Source organism: Amphiura filiformis, chromosome 5, assembly GCF_039555335.1.
Source record: "Amphiura filiformis chromosome 5, Afil_fr2py, whole genome shotgun sequence".
NCBI classification, from domain to species: Eukaryota; Metazoa; Echinodermata; class Ophiuroidea; order Amphilepidida; family Amphiuridae; genus Amphiura; species Amphiura filiformis.
This window is the reverse complement of record NC_092632.1, coordinates 996,261-1,013,391: the sequence shown is the minus strand read 5'-3', so window position 1 is coordinate 1,013,391 and position 17,131 is coordinate 996,261. Positions and strand designations below refer to the sequence as shown.

Genomic DNA, 17,131 nt, shown 5'->3' with positions numbered 1-17,131 from the left:
CTTTCTATGCTTTCTAAAAGTTAAATTACCCTTTTCAAAGAAACACTAGGTACTTTATTGATCCATCAGCTTGCAAAGGTAATGTTGTCAATCCAATTGGGGGATTTTTCGCTAGAATTGGCATTAAAAAGCACCCAAATATTAGGAATTAGGGCAAGTTGATTGGAAATTGGGCTACTTGAGCACCACAACCACCCACATTGGTGCGCAATTGTGGCAACCCTGCAGAGAAGTAATGTTGCAGAGACAAGGAAGAGTGATTTAAGTTGTACAACTTGATACAGTACATACCTGCGCTGCCTGAACTTGCTATGGTATTAGTGTGGTGAATTGATCTGCATGTCAAAACTATCACTACATCTACCAACGACCCGCTGAAGTTACAGTTGAACTTGAAGTTACTGAACTTGTTGATTACCACCATTATGGCAACTGCAATTATTTCATATTCAAGAGATGATTTATTTGGTTTGAATCCTGGTAAAGTGCAGATCTCTAAAGAATTGTTTGATGTCTTGCATGAGTTGAAGATAGCATCATCTAAGAGAACCCATAGAGGAAGCAGAGGAGGAAGACATAAAGTGAAAAGACCAAAAGCTTGTCAGACAGAAGAAGATGGAGAATGGAGTCCAAAAGAGAACAATAATGATATAACACACACTTATAGAAACCCAGAATTGAGACATATAAATCACAGTGTGGAAGTCTCACAGAAAAACACAGATGAAGAATTAAGTAAGACAGGAAAAGATGTACAAGATATGTGTACTCAAACTGAAGAAATGTCACCAAAGGTAATAATGCTCCTAAATCTTCAGATCTTGTCTTGTCTTGTAGGTTTACTGTCCCACACCCCAAAGTCGGAGCTAACTGGACAGGATTGGTAGTAGCATGATGTATTTGATGTATTTACTATTTAATACAGATGGCTGTCCAAAATAGTGAACCAAATTGACAATTGAATATTAAGCTGATTGCAAGGAGAATTTGTGGCCTTGTCCAAAATGGATTAAAAGTATTATCCTGTTTTGCCAAATGAAACATAGTTCACTTCTAAAATCCTTTAGTTGACAAAATTCTGTTCTACAGGCCCAACTGACCCAAATTTTTAGAAATTGGGGGGAAAAGAGGATCATGTCTTCCGTATGGATTTCAACTGGAATAGCCCATTTTTTCTGGGATCATGAATACTGCCTTTCTTAGATTGCCCCTGATTGGTTTTATAATCATATGTGATGCGATCAAGCAAAATCAGTCAGAACTCTGAAATATTTAATTTTCAGTTTCTTATAGGATAGGAAAAACATTTAGCACAACCAACTATAGAGGTTATCCGTGTTCTATAAGTTGCATATATATCCTCTCAATGTCTGCTATACCTTGTTTAGGACTTTGAAAAGAAGTACGTGCAACCATGACTGCTTCAAAATAACCCGCCAAAGTCATGCAGGTAACTCAGAGGTCGTGCATTGAATTGCTTTGAATGAGGGATACTACGGGAATCAGCGCCTTTTGTTAGAAGTCACGCATGAGTAAAGTGGATAGCCTCTATATGCTACACATAAGTTTATAAAAAGAAATAATTTATTTCTAATATTTGTTTTTTCTCTTCAGGCTACCAATACCAATGTATGTGAGATTACTGATGAGCTGAAAGCAAAACTGAAGAAGTTTCGCTTCAGGAAAGCTAAAACAAATGCTGCAATAATATGTAAGTTTTTGATTCTCCTGTTTCATACAAGGGTATTCATTACACTGTATTTCAGTTTTGGTATTGAATTTAGAGTAAATATGGGCAGACACAGCCAGTTCTGTATTTCCCATAAAATTAATCATGGTCAAGAGTGATGCAGCTCCAAAAGGGATCAAAATTGTACCGTACTGGAAAATATTGTGTGTGGGGCACTTACTTTTCTACTCCCTATATCAAGTCATGTTCCTCTGCATTCCCAAGTTAAACTGTGGTCACTAAGGTCTCACAAACTCATCTGCGAGGACACAGTTTATACATTCATGCAAATTATGACCTTTGAATGTGTTGGGTAGTAAAAGTCATATTTCATACTTGAGGTCAAATTTTCAGCTATGATTGTTTAAATGCTCTGCGTGCTAGTCATAGTCTTCATTATAAAAAGTCTAATGCGGCCCATACACGATCAATGTTATTGATCAATATTGCAGACCTTAGATGCAGGAGTGGATACAAAATCTACCAATGTGTGTGTACAATGGTAGATTTTGTATCCACTCTTGTATCAAGGGTCTTTGATATTGATCAATAAGTTGAATGTGTATGGGCCACATAAGTTCTCTCAAAATATTGACAGCTATCTTAAGAACCACTGTACCAATACTATGCTTGTTTGTATTCATTTTGATGAATTTTTCATGCTGACAATTCTGAAATTCTTGCCATTTGGCTCATGATCACAAGGATCACATGTTGTATATTTCTGCAACTTACTTTATCTCGCCTGTCCCACTTCACCCAGGTATACAATAGAGGCCCTGCATGAAATTATCGATTGGCTCCAAACAAAGGATTTGAGCCGGTGTCCTTCACCGTAGTTATGGGGGAGTGCAGTCCATTCAATCAAATGTTATCATCAACCTATTTGATCGTAGTGCAGGGTTATGTGTGTGAGACGAACTGTCACGGTAGATTGCAATCATGCTTTTGTTGAATGCATTTGAGTAGTCCGCCATATTTACGGGATAATACGTCACATGCAAGGCCTCTATAGGGAGTTGTCAGCTGTTAGGTGTGGTCATCTGGCACATGAAGGAGTTCCCAAGTCAGCAAAGCTCAAACAAATAACACTTGCAAAAATGACCATTATGTATGTTTCTTACATGGCTCATGTTGTTTTTTATTTCAGTGAAAATAAACAAGGCAGACATGAGGATTATAGAAGATGATGCATTTGATGAAGAGGATTTAGAGGTAATAGCAATGTTAATATTCATGTTGCAAGCAATGAACCAATAGCAGCTGATGTTTCATAAATGCTCTTATCAAAGTTCAGTTGCTATTGGTTCATTGCCTCATGAATATTAATGCAGTTTATGAATGTATTTATCAGGTAATCATCGATAATATCTTGCTTTGTCACAATATTGCATAGTAGATAGAATGTTGATGCATAATCATGTATTACAAGGGTGAAATTAGCACTACTTCCAGTCTGTAGACCTGCTGGAGCACATTTACATGTGGAACCTTCTAAACCGTCTGAATTTGTAGTCAGCAGGGTGATGTAATCCGTATCTCACTAGCTTTATGGTGACTGGCATGCTAGAGGGTTTTCTTGAAACTTTCTGTAGATGAGGCTGCTGCCTATGGATTTGATTCCAGGCTCTACTTCATATTCTTGGGAAAAATGAGTTTTTCTTGATGAATGGAAAATCAACTTGGAGTTGGTGATTTAAATATTACATTATATTTAAATATATACATATACAATGCACATCGCTTTGTAGCATATAGTTACCGTTATCATCTTTTGTGCATTTTTCACAGGGCATGGATCCTGATACACTGATAGTGATCTACCATCCCACATACCTCACTTTGTAGATTATAGTTACTAGAATAGTTACTACTGTAAACCTTTTTGTATTTTTCACAGGGCATGGATCCTGACACACTGAGTAGTGAACTACCATCCCATGTACCTCGCTTTGTAGCATATAGTTATTGTTATCATCATGACGATGGAAGAATATCATATCCATTATGTCTTATACATTCTGCACCCCCAGGTAAAGTATCTTTTCTAGGAGAGGTTGAAATAAGTGGTCTATGAAAGTGGGGGATGGGTACTTAGTTCAAATTACCATAGGGGAAATGTGCTGCAAACATATGTTACCTTTTCATGCATGTAGTGTATCGATGACCCATTTTTCTACGCCAATTTTTTATATGGATGGGTAATTTTTTCAAATTTTTTTCCATAAAAAAAGTCCAATTTTGCCCAAATTTTTTAACTTGCCAACAATTTTAAGAATGTTGGTAGAGAGATGAGTTCAAAATTCTTTGAAAATTGGTTTAACAATGAGTCCATGCACACCTTTGTTTGTTCTGATCCATTTATCTGGCCAAAACTAGTTTCACAAAAGAAATTAGTGTATCAATAAAGAGGGTGCGGGATCTTAGCCAATCATAGTGCAAGATTGAGTGGGACGATATTCTGATATTGGCAGGCTGGTAACACGGGAGTATGTTCATCCTCTTGATTATTTTTTATTTATTTATTCGTTATTTATTCAGGAAATTCCATCAATACAAATGTACTGGTCTCCCTGGAAGACCTGATTAAAATTATATATGTACATATTACATGAACATGATAATAACAAAATAAGAAATATATATATTATACAAAATGAAAGAACCAAACATGCATGATACAAAACAAAATGCAGCAATGTTGAGCTCAAAATATAAATACAAAACTTACAGACCAATTGCATTTTTGAATCCACCCAAACTCATTGAATTAAAATTGATACGAAGATTCGGAGGAAGATTATTCCAAGCAACTGAAGATCTGTAAAGGAAAGTTTTCTTTCCAGAAGAGGTTTTCCATATTGGAACAACTAAACTGTTTTGAGACTGACCCCTTGTACATTTGGAATGTGTAGAATGAGTGAAAGTAAAATGAGACGAAAGATAATCAGGAGCAATTTGTGTGAGACATAGGGCTGGTTTCAAGACGGGAGTGTGAGCAACTTGCTCTTGGTTTTATATTTTCTGTATCTGGGTAGTTGGTCCGCAGCCGACTGATGATCATTATGATGATCTGGGAAGAGAGATAAACTAACTGAATCAACCTAGTTAGTCAAGACCATATTCATTTGACTGAATTCAGTAAGCCTAACTGCACGTTATAACTGCACCCACGTTATAAGCATTTCTGCCATGCAATACTTTTTCTTATTCATGTATGAGCTGCCAAATAAAAACATGAGATAATTCAACATCTTAAGTCTCAGTCCAGACTCGGTTATAGATTTGTGAAGGGATGTCATCAATCATTAGCAGTTTTCAAGTTTATTGTACAGATATTTTTTTTAAATGTATACATAGCATTATAACTAAAAAGAAAATCACAATACGCATTTGTGACATGATCGAGGGGAATGAGTCACATGTCGGCAATTTTCAATTAGAAGTTTTTTACATCATTTTCTGGCAGTTTATGAATGCTACATTTTGATGCAAACCCCATTAAAATCGGACATATGGTTACCTAGTTATGAGCAATTTATCAATGGCTGAAAACAGTATAAAACAAAAGAATTTGAACACTGTTTTTGCCAATATCTCAAAAACAATATTTAATAGCGACATCCGACTCGTTCCTCTTGATCATGTCACATTTGAGTAAACATTTGAAGGAAACACATCGGTGATAAAGAAATTGTAATTTTATTCCATTTTTCAGGCTGCAATACTGAGTTACAAATGATGTATGCAGGAAGTAGGAATAACCTAGTCAAAGTTGGAGAATTTACTAAGGTAAGATTGTAGCTTATTATTGCAAGAAGGCCTTATCTATGCTGCCTAATAGACATTTGATTATTTCTGCATTCTATAATGCACACATGTAAAGATATGACACCTGGCAGCTATTACAGGTAGGGCCTTCTAATAGAGACGTCCTAGGAATAATGGGCTATGGAGTTACCCATTCAGGTGACCCAATTTGAAATTCTAACTCCCTGTGTCATGTCTTCCATACGGGGTGTGCAGATTTCAAGTGGAATAGCCCAATTTGGTCAAAGTAAGACATCTTTGACATGGGATCATGTTTTAAATTGGTTTGAAAGGTACTATGGCATGGAAATTTCTGCATCTCGATAACCTTTTCTTTGAAAAAAGGATGGGGTGATAATTTATTAGAGGGGCGTCAATTAAAGAGAACACAGTGTTAAAATGTGGGAAATAAGAAAACATGCTCTAATGAAAGTTAGTCATGTTTCGTGTATCAGCTCAAGATGTTATTTGTCTATTTTGTGTAGTTAGATATTTTATAATACTTATTTTCTTTTATTTCTTTCAGGTTTTTGAAGTCAGAAATCCAGAAGAGATAGATGAAGAATGGTTGAAATCTAAATTAGCATTCTTCCGTTAATTTGCCGTATAGCTTTAAGGTGACCTACTTATATCTAATCCAACCAATGAGGTACAACCATAGGGTACTAACTCTGCCAAGTTTGTGTGTCGCTCATGGAGGGCAAAGTAGTGTATTATTATCTGCACTCTGTGTGCAATGCGTTGTGCCAAAATAAATTGCATGTGTAAATCTTGGTGATGCTCAAACTTCTAAACATCAATTATTGTTCCATGTCAGGCTCTTGTTGATAAACATTGTCTGTTCGCCTTTGCCCTCCATGTACAACAAACTAAAATGGCAGATTAATTTTGAGTCGGTACTCTTTGGGTTCCGTAAACGTTCGCCTAATGGCGCTATATGGGCTCCCTTGACATAACTGGAATTTTAGACACAAACTAAAAGTACCCTCCCTTAAAAATCCCACCAGCAAATAAGGGCATGTACCATTAATTCTTGTTGTTATATTTAGAGGAGGGAGCTCTCTTTTTGTACATGAAATATACCCCAAGACAAAGGCGAACGTTTACGGTATTATCTGTTTGAATCTAACACATATCAAAGTCATGAACTAGCACTTCCAACTTGTTTACTTTTTTAATTAAATGCCACAATTTTTATTGATTTTATTACATTATAACTATTTTATTATTTTTTTATCTGGATCTAACTATTTTATTATTTTTTAATAGATCTAGTTGTTTTAACATAATTTTAACATATTTCATACAAGACACAATGAATGGTTTGACCATAGACTAATACAAACCAATCTCCATCAGGCAAAGTCCAGCCTCATGAAGGCCAATAGTTCCATGAAACACTTGTAGGAAAACACTACACCCATTCTGCACCTGTTACCGTGTAAGCATATTCTTGATAACATTACACACCCCATAGAGCTGAAAATAAACCCCAATACAACTCCATGATATGTACTAACAGTGTGTCTGTGATTTGTTAGAGATGTGTGAAGGAACGATCAGCCTTCATGAATATGTGAGAATTCTCAGCATACCAAACACAGAGACTTTGGCTGTTGGTGAATGGTCTGTATATTTTTTTGTCTATGGGTGTGACCCACTCTAAAAATAAGCATTTGGTTAGGATACCTTAACAATGTTCGACGGTAGTAAAATTGTGTACATTATCTCTCTAGATATTACAAAATTATTTTTCCCTCTTTACAATTAAAACTGGGAAAAAATATATATTTGGTAGAGCGCTTTTAAAGTTTACCTGTTTCAGTCCTTTGTATTATATGTTTGAACACAACTGCGCAATAAAAAATGTCTGACAAGGTCTCGTGCTAATAGCTTGCCCCAAAACGATCTTGATACCTAAAAAAATGGAAGCAAACAAAAGAAGAACAAATCACATTCCGTATCAGGTTTCCACTTTTGGCAAGCTTTGAGACCAACTAAATTTATTAAGTTAGCCTTATAGGCTGATTATTTTATTCAAATTAAAAGAAAACAAGTTTTAAGAACACTAGGGCGATAGCAAAGATATTTGCATTTCTATGCACTCTTATGTACACATCCTTGCACACTTTAACAGCACACAAGGTTGTAGAAACAGAATTGTGGAGATGATATTTTGATTATGTCAAAAATCTTTGCCAAAACTGTTGTTGGATGTACTCTATGGCTATCCATGTCAAACTGTGTCAAGCAATGCTGCAAATAAGCCTAAAAAGGCACAAACTCAAAACAAGTATACATGTTTCAAACCTTTTTAAACTTTTTAAGATGTCAAACTAGGAGATGATCACCAAATGGAAGCTTTAATATTGTGAATGGATTAATATTGAAGTTGAAAACTAGTTTGACTTGCTGACTTTGGTATCAAAATCACACACTTAGGGTGGTGTATCAGCAGACCCACCCTGATTTTCACAGGCATATGTCCAGAGGGCTCGCCTTACAACACAGGTGGCAAGGCAATTTATATGGCAATCCATAATTTTAATATTTACAAAATACAGGTAACCATATGGAGCTTGGTCACATATATTTTGTCAATAGGCAGGAAATAATGAGGTAAAATTGTAAATAAGACACATAGACATATAAGGGAAATGTTTTTTGTAAACATTTGTTATTTGTAATGAGGTAGAACCAAAGAGTATACCAACTGTGTGTCGCTTAGAGGGAGACAAAATAATGTACCTCACACAGTATTTTGGTATTCACCCACAAACTTGATTCAAAGTGTGTTTGCGTTCTGTGTGTAACGCATTGTGCCAAAAAACGCACACTAAGCGCTACTCGCACATTTCGGGCTTTAGCTGATAAAAACTGGAGGTACGTCATTTGCCCTCCATGATTGACAAACAAAATGGCAGGTGGATATACCATATCATTACACATGCGAGAATTTTGAGTTGGTACTTTTTGGGACTAATCTCTTTGGTTATTTGAGAGATTGTGATTTCTTATGCCAAGTGGTAACTGCCAAATGGTCACACCATTTTAGCCCTCTCCACATGGGTGTCGGACAAGTTATAAATTGTCTTTAAAAATTCAAAACATTCTGATTTTCATCCCCATTATTTGGAATCAGCTTGAAAAATGCAATAAATGAATATAAACAAGCCTACAATTGGTTCAGAGGTTCTTGAGATAGCTTTTGATATTTGAGAAAAATATTAACTGTCATAAAGTAAACATTGACATAATAAATCGCATCCTCTCAATGTTATTTGAATCATCATGTATGTATTGTCTCTATCTTACACAGGCAAACTGTTCTATGGGTACTCTAATCTACTTGATTTGTTTCAGGGACACAATGGGGCCAAACACATTTCAAGCATACATGCTATGTTGAGGGCAAAATACATCCCAATTTCGTATGTTTACCTTTCCATTTTAGAGTTGTACTTGGGCCAAATGCCAGTGGTTGGCAGGCTGGATTTGGTCTGCAGGCTGCCATTCTATTAATGCTTAAGTACAGCAGGGTAGTTAGTTTTCGCTACTCCACAGAAGGTTGCATACCAATAGAGTACCTATTATGTGTTCAATTAACAGAGTTTGTAGACACTTGTTTCTCTTGACCATAATATTTCAGAAGCCAGCGCTACCCCAAAGGGGAAGGAATGGGCTTGTCCAATGAACAAAGTGATCATAAAATCAGGAAATATTGACCAAACAGATTGTTTTGTCAAGGCATGTTTTAGTAATGTTTCATACAATTCTGTAAAATCTGTATCACATGCCCTTGTTAATTATAGGTACTGAAAGCATGATATATTGACTCGGTTAGGTCTAGTTTAAGGCACATAAATCATTAGATGTTCATTTTAAAGCTTCTATTGTCACAATGATACCATTATAAGTATCACCCTTCAGAAATTTCTCTGGCAATACTTGTAGTATGCATGAATAATATAAATGTTTATTGAAATTCACTTGTTAATTTGTGGGCTGTCAAATCGTGTGTGCTATTAAATATTAAAAATGACACTTATGTATGCATGACAATTTATCTTTTACCCCATCCATGGGCACTACATGTACCAGCTGAATAATCAGTACAGTAAGAACTATTTTAATTGGTTACAAGGAGGGCTATATCTTGTATTGAGCCAATCAGAGATCTGGTAAGAATAGTCAGTTCAGCTGAAGGGAATTAGAAATCCAAAATCTTTATTTCGATTGGTTACTGAGATCATTATATCATGTAATTAACACGAGCTCCATGGTCCATGGGATTTAAATAGTACTCCTAAAATGCATGCAATAAGAATAATTATATTGTGCCTTGTGATTAGTGTTTCTAGAATAAACAACTTTTGTGACTATGTAATCATGGTAATAATAAGAGTAATATCTTCAACAAAATTAGCATGTACTGTAGTGATATGGATTCAAGAAAGGAGAAACTGCTTAAACAGGGGGAACATTTTACTTGGATATCAGTACGTTTCCATCAATTTGGAATTATTTTTATCTTGAGTAGATTTTCTGAAATGCTTTTTTAATATTTTGTAAATGATAAATAAACACAGAGGGCTTTCTAAAATGTAAATTTAATATTAAAAGTCATTGTGTTTATATTTACCTTGAGTTTGCATGTATTTTTGTAATCATGTATTAAAATAAATGTAGTTATACTTAATAGATGTAGTTTTACTTGTATAAAGGAATAAACTCTTCTTTGGACACATCAGTTTTCCTATAGCTGCTTCGAGCTTATTCTTTGCTTTCACAAGGTCTACTTCTTTTGCTACTTGGGCTATTCTAGTTGAATCCATACACCCCCTATGGAACACATGACCTTCCTCATCCACACGGGAAGTGTACATTGCAAATGGTTACCTAAATGGGTGATATACATCCCCTGTGTTGGGAGATTAAGATCATCTCTTCCTTAAGTGGTGTATGGATTTCAACTGGAACGGCCCATTTTACACTGGGCAGAAGTCACCTGCCAATGATTGAGGTGAGTGATCAGACTGAATCAATGCCATTAGCACCAATCCTTGGACATACCTGAAAATAAAATATGATTTTATGGAGTCTGCTCATTTGAATCACCTTGGCTGATAGGGTGAGATCCCTTTAGAATCACCTTGGCTGATAGGGTGAGATCCCTTTAGTTTATATTTGAATCACCTTGGCTGATAGGGTGAGGTCCCTTTAGGTTATATTTGAATCACCTTGGCTGATAGGGTCAGGTCCCTTTAGGTTATATTTGAATCACCTTGGTTGATAGGGTGAGGTCCCTTTAAAATATTTGAATCACTTTGGCTGATAGGGTGAGGTCCCTTTAGGTTATAATTGAATCGCCTTGGCTGATAGGGTGAGGTCCCTTTAGGTTATAATTGAATCGCCTTGGCTGATAGGGTGAGGCCCCTTTAGGTTATAATTGAATCACCTTGGCTGATAGGGTGAGGTCCCTTTAGGTTATAATTGAATCGCCTTGGCTGATAGGGTGAGGTCCCTTTAGGTTATACCTTGGCTGATAAGCTGAGGTACCCATCTGTTTCCAGTTATTATGAACAAGACTACTACAACAAAATGCAACCCAGATAAATCTTATGAAAGGCCATAAAACTATAAATCCTGATTCCTGGGCATTTCTAGAGGATCTAGTGTTGCATATTGAAGAAGTAGGCTTGTCAATAAACACCAAAACATGATGAGTTCCAAATATTTTGACACAGCCTGTATACTTGAGTAAATTCTGAGCAAACCAAAGTGAGACAACAAAGAATATGTATGAGTCAGAAATGATGCATGTATTTATTTATGTCCAATAGCCTTCATTTACATAATAAACCGAAGTTACATCTATATGACATTACACAAAGAGAAAAAATGTCTTGATAAATATTATCTGTAGTATCAAACATGCCCTCTATTTCACATCTCTCATTAAATACATACAATTAAATGACAGGTTGTCAACCAATAGCGTAACTACACTTTTGCAATTGAGGGGTCAGGGGTCAAATGGAGGCCGTCATACTGATCCTCCATTGAAGCATGTACATATGGTTAACTCATTTAGGGAGCAAGGGTTCCAATCGGGGGTGGCCCCCACCCACCTACTGGTTACGCCAGGTTGTCAACCTGCATTAGAATATTACTCATTGAAAGCTATACATTACACCATATAATTAATTAACAGCCAATTAATTAATTAATATTGCTAGGGAAGGAATGTCATCTTCCTTACAACTGCTCACATAGAAGTAGAAGGATCACAGGGAAGCACAGTGCAAAAAAGCCAAGGTCTAAGGGAACAACACAAAAGTCTGATGAAGTCCTATAACCGAATGTGCTTTTGTTTAGAGGCTGACCCCTTCCCTCCCGCCCTCCCTAAAATGTAAGTGTGAAATATATAGAAAATTCCAACCTCAAAATATCTACTTTGACCAATATTTTAACTAACTTTTTACAAACGAAATCAGACTATTTGACTCCCCTCCACCTAACGAAAGGACTTTCATTTATAGAATGTCATCAAACTTTTGGTTTGTTCCCTAATGTATGTATGTCCAATAAATGTAAATAAAAATAGGTAATAAATGTTTTGTTTGGTATTTTGTTGGTTGTTTTTGTTTTGCTTGTTTATTTCAAATAAAATTTGGTCTATTTTACAATTCAATGATCATTTGGATAAAATCAAGAAATCAAATCCATTTTCCCAAAGAGAAAAAAACAATATCTGTTTGTTTAAAATACTCCCTGATGTAAGACAAATTCAATGTCACACAAAATAAGCCACTTCCCTAAAAAGAACAAAAATTAAATTTAGTACATTTGTCACATAATGTTTTGAATATGTCCCCATTTCTTGACCTATTTGTTTGTTTATGGGCATGCTCTTTTAAGAACTTTTCTGGAGCTTTGTCCTAAACAATATGAAATAAATATTTTTATCTTGGTAAGCTTTGCTCTACAGATGATGTATGCAATCCTGAGACAAACTTGTCTCAGATGCAATTTTGGTATTTTTACGAGTCAAAATTAATTTCTTTTTTAAAGTTTTATTTGTCAAATATTTCCTTGATTATTATTGGTAATTGCAATATCACATAGTAGAGACAACTCCATTTTTCAACTCAATTAAAATCAGATTAGCAATACATGATAAAGACCCAACATCATGTCTGTAAATTCAACTTGAGCCTGGTAATGTCTTACATTAAACATCCAACCTCATCTTAAAAACAATATTGTAACATTTCCATAAAATAAAATATATATATATATATATTTCAATAAAATAATCATTTTCACTGTCTGATATGTCCCCTTTAATTGTGAACAAATGAGGTAAAACAAATCAAATTGCAATTCAATTCCAGTGGGTAAATCGCCAATGTGTGTTTCAGTGTCTGAGGTCACAGGGTATGTTAGTGCATTAAAGTAGGCCTACACTACAATCATGTAAAAATAAGGAAAAAATTGAGGACGTCCTTCTCAGGAAATGTTACCATAATGCTATTATAAGTCCCCAAATCCAAAATTGTTAAGAGTAATGCTTTAAGGGACACACTCTCTGTGAGCTTGGGCTCTAGGCTTGTGCCAATTGGGGTATTCCAGTTGAAATCCATACACATGGTCTTAATCTACCACACAAGGAGTGTGTTTCAAATGGAGTAACCCATTAATTTGAAATTACGATTATGTCTTCCATAAGGGATGTATGGATTTCAAATGGAATTGTCTGTTTGCTGCAACAAGTCTTACTGATACTGGACAGTATCGATTTAACATGAAATAAACTGAAAACCAAAACTGGCTTAATTTAGCCCTGATTAAATGAGTGCTCTATACTAAACCACCATTAATTGAATTGTCACAATGCCCCAGATTGAATGAGTTAAGCTCCTATTTACTGATTCACCATTTCATATTCCATGATCACGATGATTTAAAAATAATTGCAATAAATGTAAACAAATAGACAAACATATGAAGCATTAAAAAAGCAACTATAAATGTTTCTAGCATTTCTTCAATGCCGTTTAAAATCAAAACGAATTACACAGTACTGTATAGCTGGAAACTTTAGTGGTATTCTTATTATAAGATATGAACTGTTCATAGGTTTCATTTATTCATAGTTTTTCACTGCCAGGCATAAAAGAGGTGTGATCCAATTCATATGTTCTGTTTTCTATCCTACTACATTTAAAACAATGTTTCCAAATTTTGAGTTGTATTGCTCCAGCTGCTTTGATATGAGAAACAAAAATGTGTATAACCTGTATGCCCCATATGATAGTACATGCACAAAATGTGTTGTGGTTACCACAATTCACCACATTCTTGGACATCAAATTTTCCTGCGTGTAATGGATACCAAAATCTCAGTTTAGGGGATTAGGCTGTCAATCAGGTCACACCCCTTTAAACCCTATGATTCCCACTATTCAGTACCTGCTACCATCACTGGTAGACTCTTATTTCTCTGCAAGATCATTTACTACAGATACTTGTTTAAATTTGAATAATTTAACTATTTGCTCTCTATATACACAGATCTTACTAATAAAAAAACATAACTTAAAGAAAAAGAAACAAGCTGCATATTCATAATACAATAACATTCTAAATCAATGAATTTTAAGGAAGCATAGAAACTTTCAGCTTTCAATATTGTCCACCCTAATTTTACACGATTACATGATAATTTGTTGTCATATAATATTAGGCTTAGTACCAGTCTAAGCAATGCTTATGTTCTCATAGTGTACTATAATCTTAGGCTTAGTACCAGTCTAAGCAATGCTTATGTTCTCATAGTGTACTATAATCTTAGGTTTAGTACCGGTACCAGTCTAAGTAATGATTATGTTATCATGTTGTATTATAATCTTAGGCTTAGTACCAGTCTAAGCAATGCTAATGTTCCATTACACAAACACACTCCCTCTATGGTTCACCTCAAGGCAGGACTACATTTTGTGCAAATAAAATAATTGTACAAGCATATTAACCCTAACTCCCTCTGTGCTTTTTGGCAAACAGAAAGGAAAGAAGGAATGAATAAAGAGAGAAGATTAACAAAGAGGTTATTTCCCTCAAGATTCAAACCCCAGCCCCCCCCCCCCCCTTGCGTGCCAAGCACTCCATCGGCGATCGGTAGCCACAAGTGTTTCGCTGGCCCAGCCAACGAAACCGCGCGTATGTATATGACTTAGGGTGATTGCGCTGTTACTACGGGTCCGATTTACTTATTCTGTGTTCATTGATACTTAATATACTGAGGAAGGTAGGAAGGAAAAATAGTTAGAAAACACTGGAAACTTTTTGGATAAATTAATATCAAAAAGGTTGTTACTTCATTTTTTTCTCACTCTGTACAAAATGCAGCCTGCTGCTTGACATGGAAGTTGGAAACCTAATTTAAGGATATGGAGACCACAAATGAGATAGGGAGGACACGTGTATTCAAAGCATAAGAGAGGGTGCATATTTTGGGAAATGGATAATGCTTTATTGCAATTCATGCAGTTTGGTGACCATTATTATCAATCAAACAACGCCTATTATGCTCACAACAAATATTACACCTATTAAGCTGAATTTATACTCAATCGCTTTTGCAGAAAAGTGAATGGCACGTATGATCTACTTTACTTCCGTTTTCATGGCATCAAGCCAATCGATCAATAACCATCGCTTTGCAAAAATGTCGCTTTTGCAAATTGAAAAAATTTCAAACTCCATTGCAATCATTGCCTATCAAAGGATTTTCTATTTTGCAAATTAATTCACTTTTCTTAATCATCAACTTTCTAGAGTGAATTAATTCAAAACAATAATTATTAACATCAATGAGTGACATAAAATGTATTTTGAATATTTTAATAGGCATTTGCAAGCATGATCAACATGATTAATATAAAAGCGATAAGCGATGCAGTGCAAAAACCAAGCGCTTGCCATCACTTTTTAAAGCATTGTATCATAATTTTTCAGCTTGACCCTGATTGTATCAGCTTTACCCTCAAGGTTGCATAAATATGATAAGTCAATTCCGCATTATAATTGCAATGCATTGTGGGACAATTTTGGTATAGCTGAATTCTGACCTATATGGAAAATTGTTTTAATAATTAATTATTCATTTATCATTTTAATAATGTTATCATAAAAAAAATGTAAATAATTTTTGAGATTACATGATTTTTGGGATTTTGTAAGTTTAGTAACACATTTTAAACAATATTTTGTAGGCCTACTACAAAAAAGCAAGTATCCTGATATGTCAGAGTTCACACACCAAACCAGGGGCGGCGCCACAGGGGGGCAAGGGGGGCAATTGCCCCCCCTATGATTTTCAAAAAAGAGGTAAAAGGAAGGAAAAAAGAGAAAGAGAAGAAGGAGAGAGAAAAGGGAGGGGAGAGAAAGAGAGGAGGGAGAAGTAGAAAAGGAGCCATTCCCCTCCATGGCCATGGTTAGAAGGAGGAAACTCCCCCTTCGGACATCTTGCCCTTTGTGGAATGCTGACCTATAAGGTTTTAAAGTTGTTGGTTTTTATATTTTGGGCCCATTTTGGTAAATTTTTCCCCATAAAAGTCACATGGCCTCTCTTGCCTTTTCTCCCAACTACTTTAAAAATCATGGCTACGCTCACTTTTCTGTGTCATGCAGCAATTTGCTTTCAGTCCGATATCACACAACTTTTACGGGTCCCATCACATTGTATATCCAAAACCTATACTAGAACGCCACATTTTACAAGAACCTAATTACTAGAACCTCATACTAGGACCTAATATTTTCGCTCGCAAATGGTGGGCAAATGTTGTCCTTTTCTGACTGAAAAGCATACAGAACTGGGGTTTTTTCACTCGCTTCGCCGCAAAGTGGACCTTTTTCGGCTTTTCGTGATCATAGGGGCGACTACTTCCCGCCCTCGCTCCTGATTTCGCTTTCAGTTTGAAATATTTCCAACCTCAAGACACCCCCAGTCATATCATTTTATCGTGCCAATTTATTAAAAAAACGGCATATCATATACATGCAACTGACTTAACACACAGCGTAAGACCAGAGGCGTAGGCTAGATCCGCCTGGGGTGTGCTGGGGTATAAATCCCCCAATATTTTGATAGGGTAGATGGTCGATGGTCCATACAATCATTCCCCAATGTTGACGCCTGTATGGGTTTATGACCAAAGTAACCTCATATTTGGCCATTTTAGCCTAAAATGTGCCAATTTTTTCAAGGCTTCATGCCGACTTTCTTTAACATTTCCACCATATTTCAATTCGTGCACATTTGTACCATGAACTTAATTTGTTGCCAAAAGGTGCTGGATTCACTAGAGTAGGTCCATACCTAAAACCAGCGGGCTGAAAGTCGGGCCCGTGAATGAAATCCATAAAAATATGAGGTTGGAAAATAAATAAATAACCCTAAAATGGGTGAAAATGGTGCATCAAATGGCTTCATTTGTGCTTTCATTTTGAAAATTTTCCAAATTCAGAGGGGGCACATCCCCTCAGACACCCTCTGCGTCATGCAGTAAGCTGACGGCTAGCGCT

The 17,131-nt window shown here is 35.8% G+C and overlaps 1 protein-coding gene across 1 annotated transcript; it reads left to right on the top strand.

Moving 5' to 3' along the window:
- The first annotated feature begins 303 nt into the window (after window positions 1-303).
- LOC140152431 (glia maturation factor beta-like) lies at window positions 304-10,289 on the top strand. The gene is made up of 6 exons (XM_072174743.1): window positions 304-794; window positions 1,615-1,711; window positions 2,880-2,944; window positions 3,630-3,762; window positions 5,448-5,521; window positions 6,066-10,289. Exons 1-6 carry the CDS (start codon window positions 426-428, stop codon window positions 6,135-6,137), a joined length of 810 nt encoding a protein of 269 aa, XP_072030844.1. The 5' UTR covers window positions 304-425; the 3' UTR covers window positions 6,138-10,289.
- The last annotated feature ends 6,842 nt before the right edge of the window (window positions 10,290-17,131 follow it).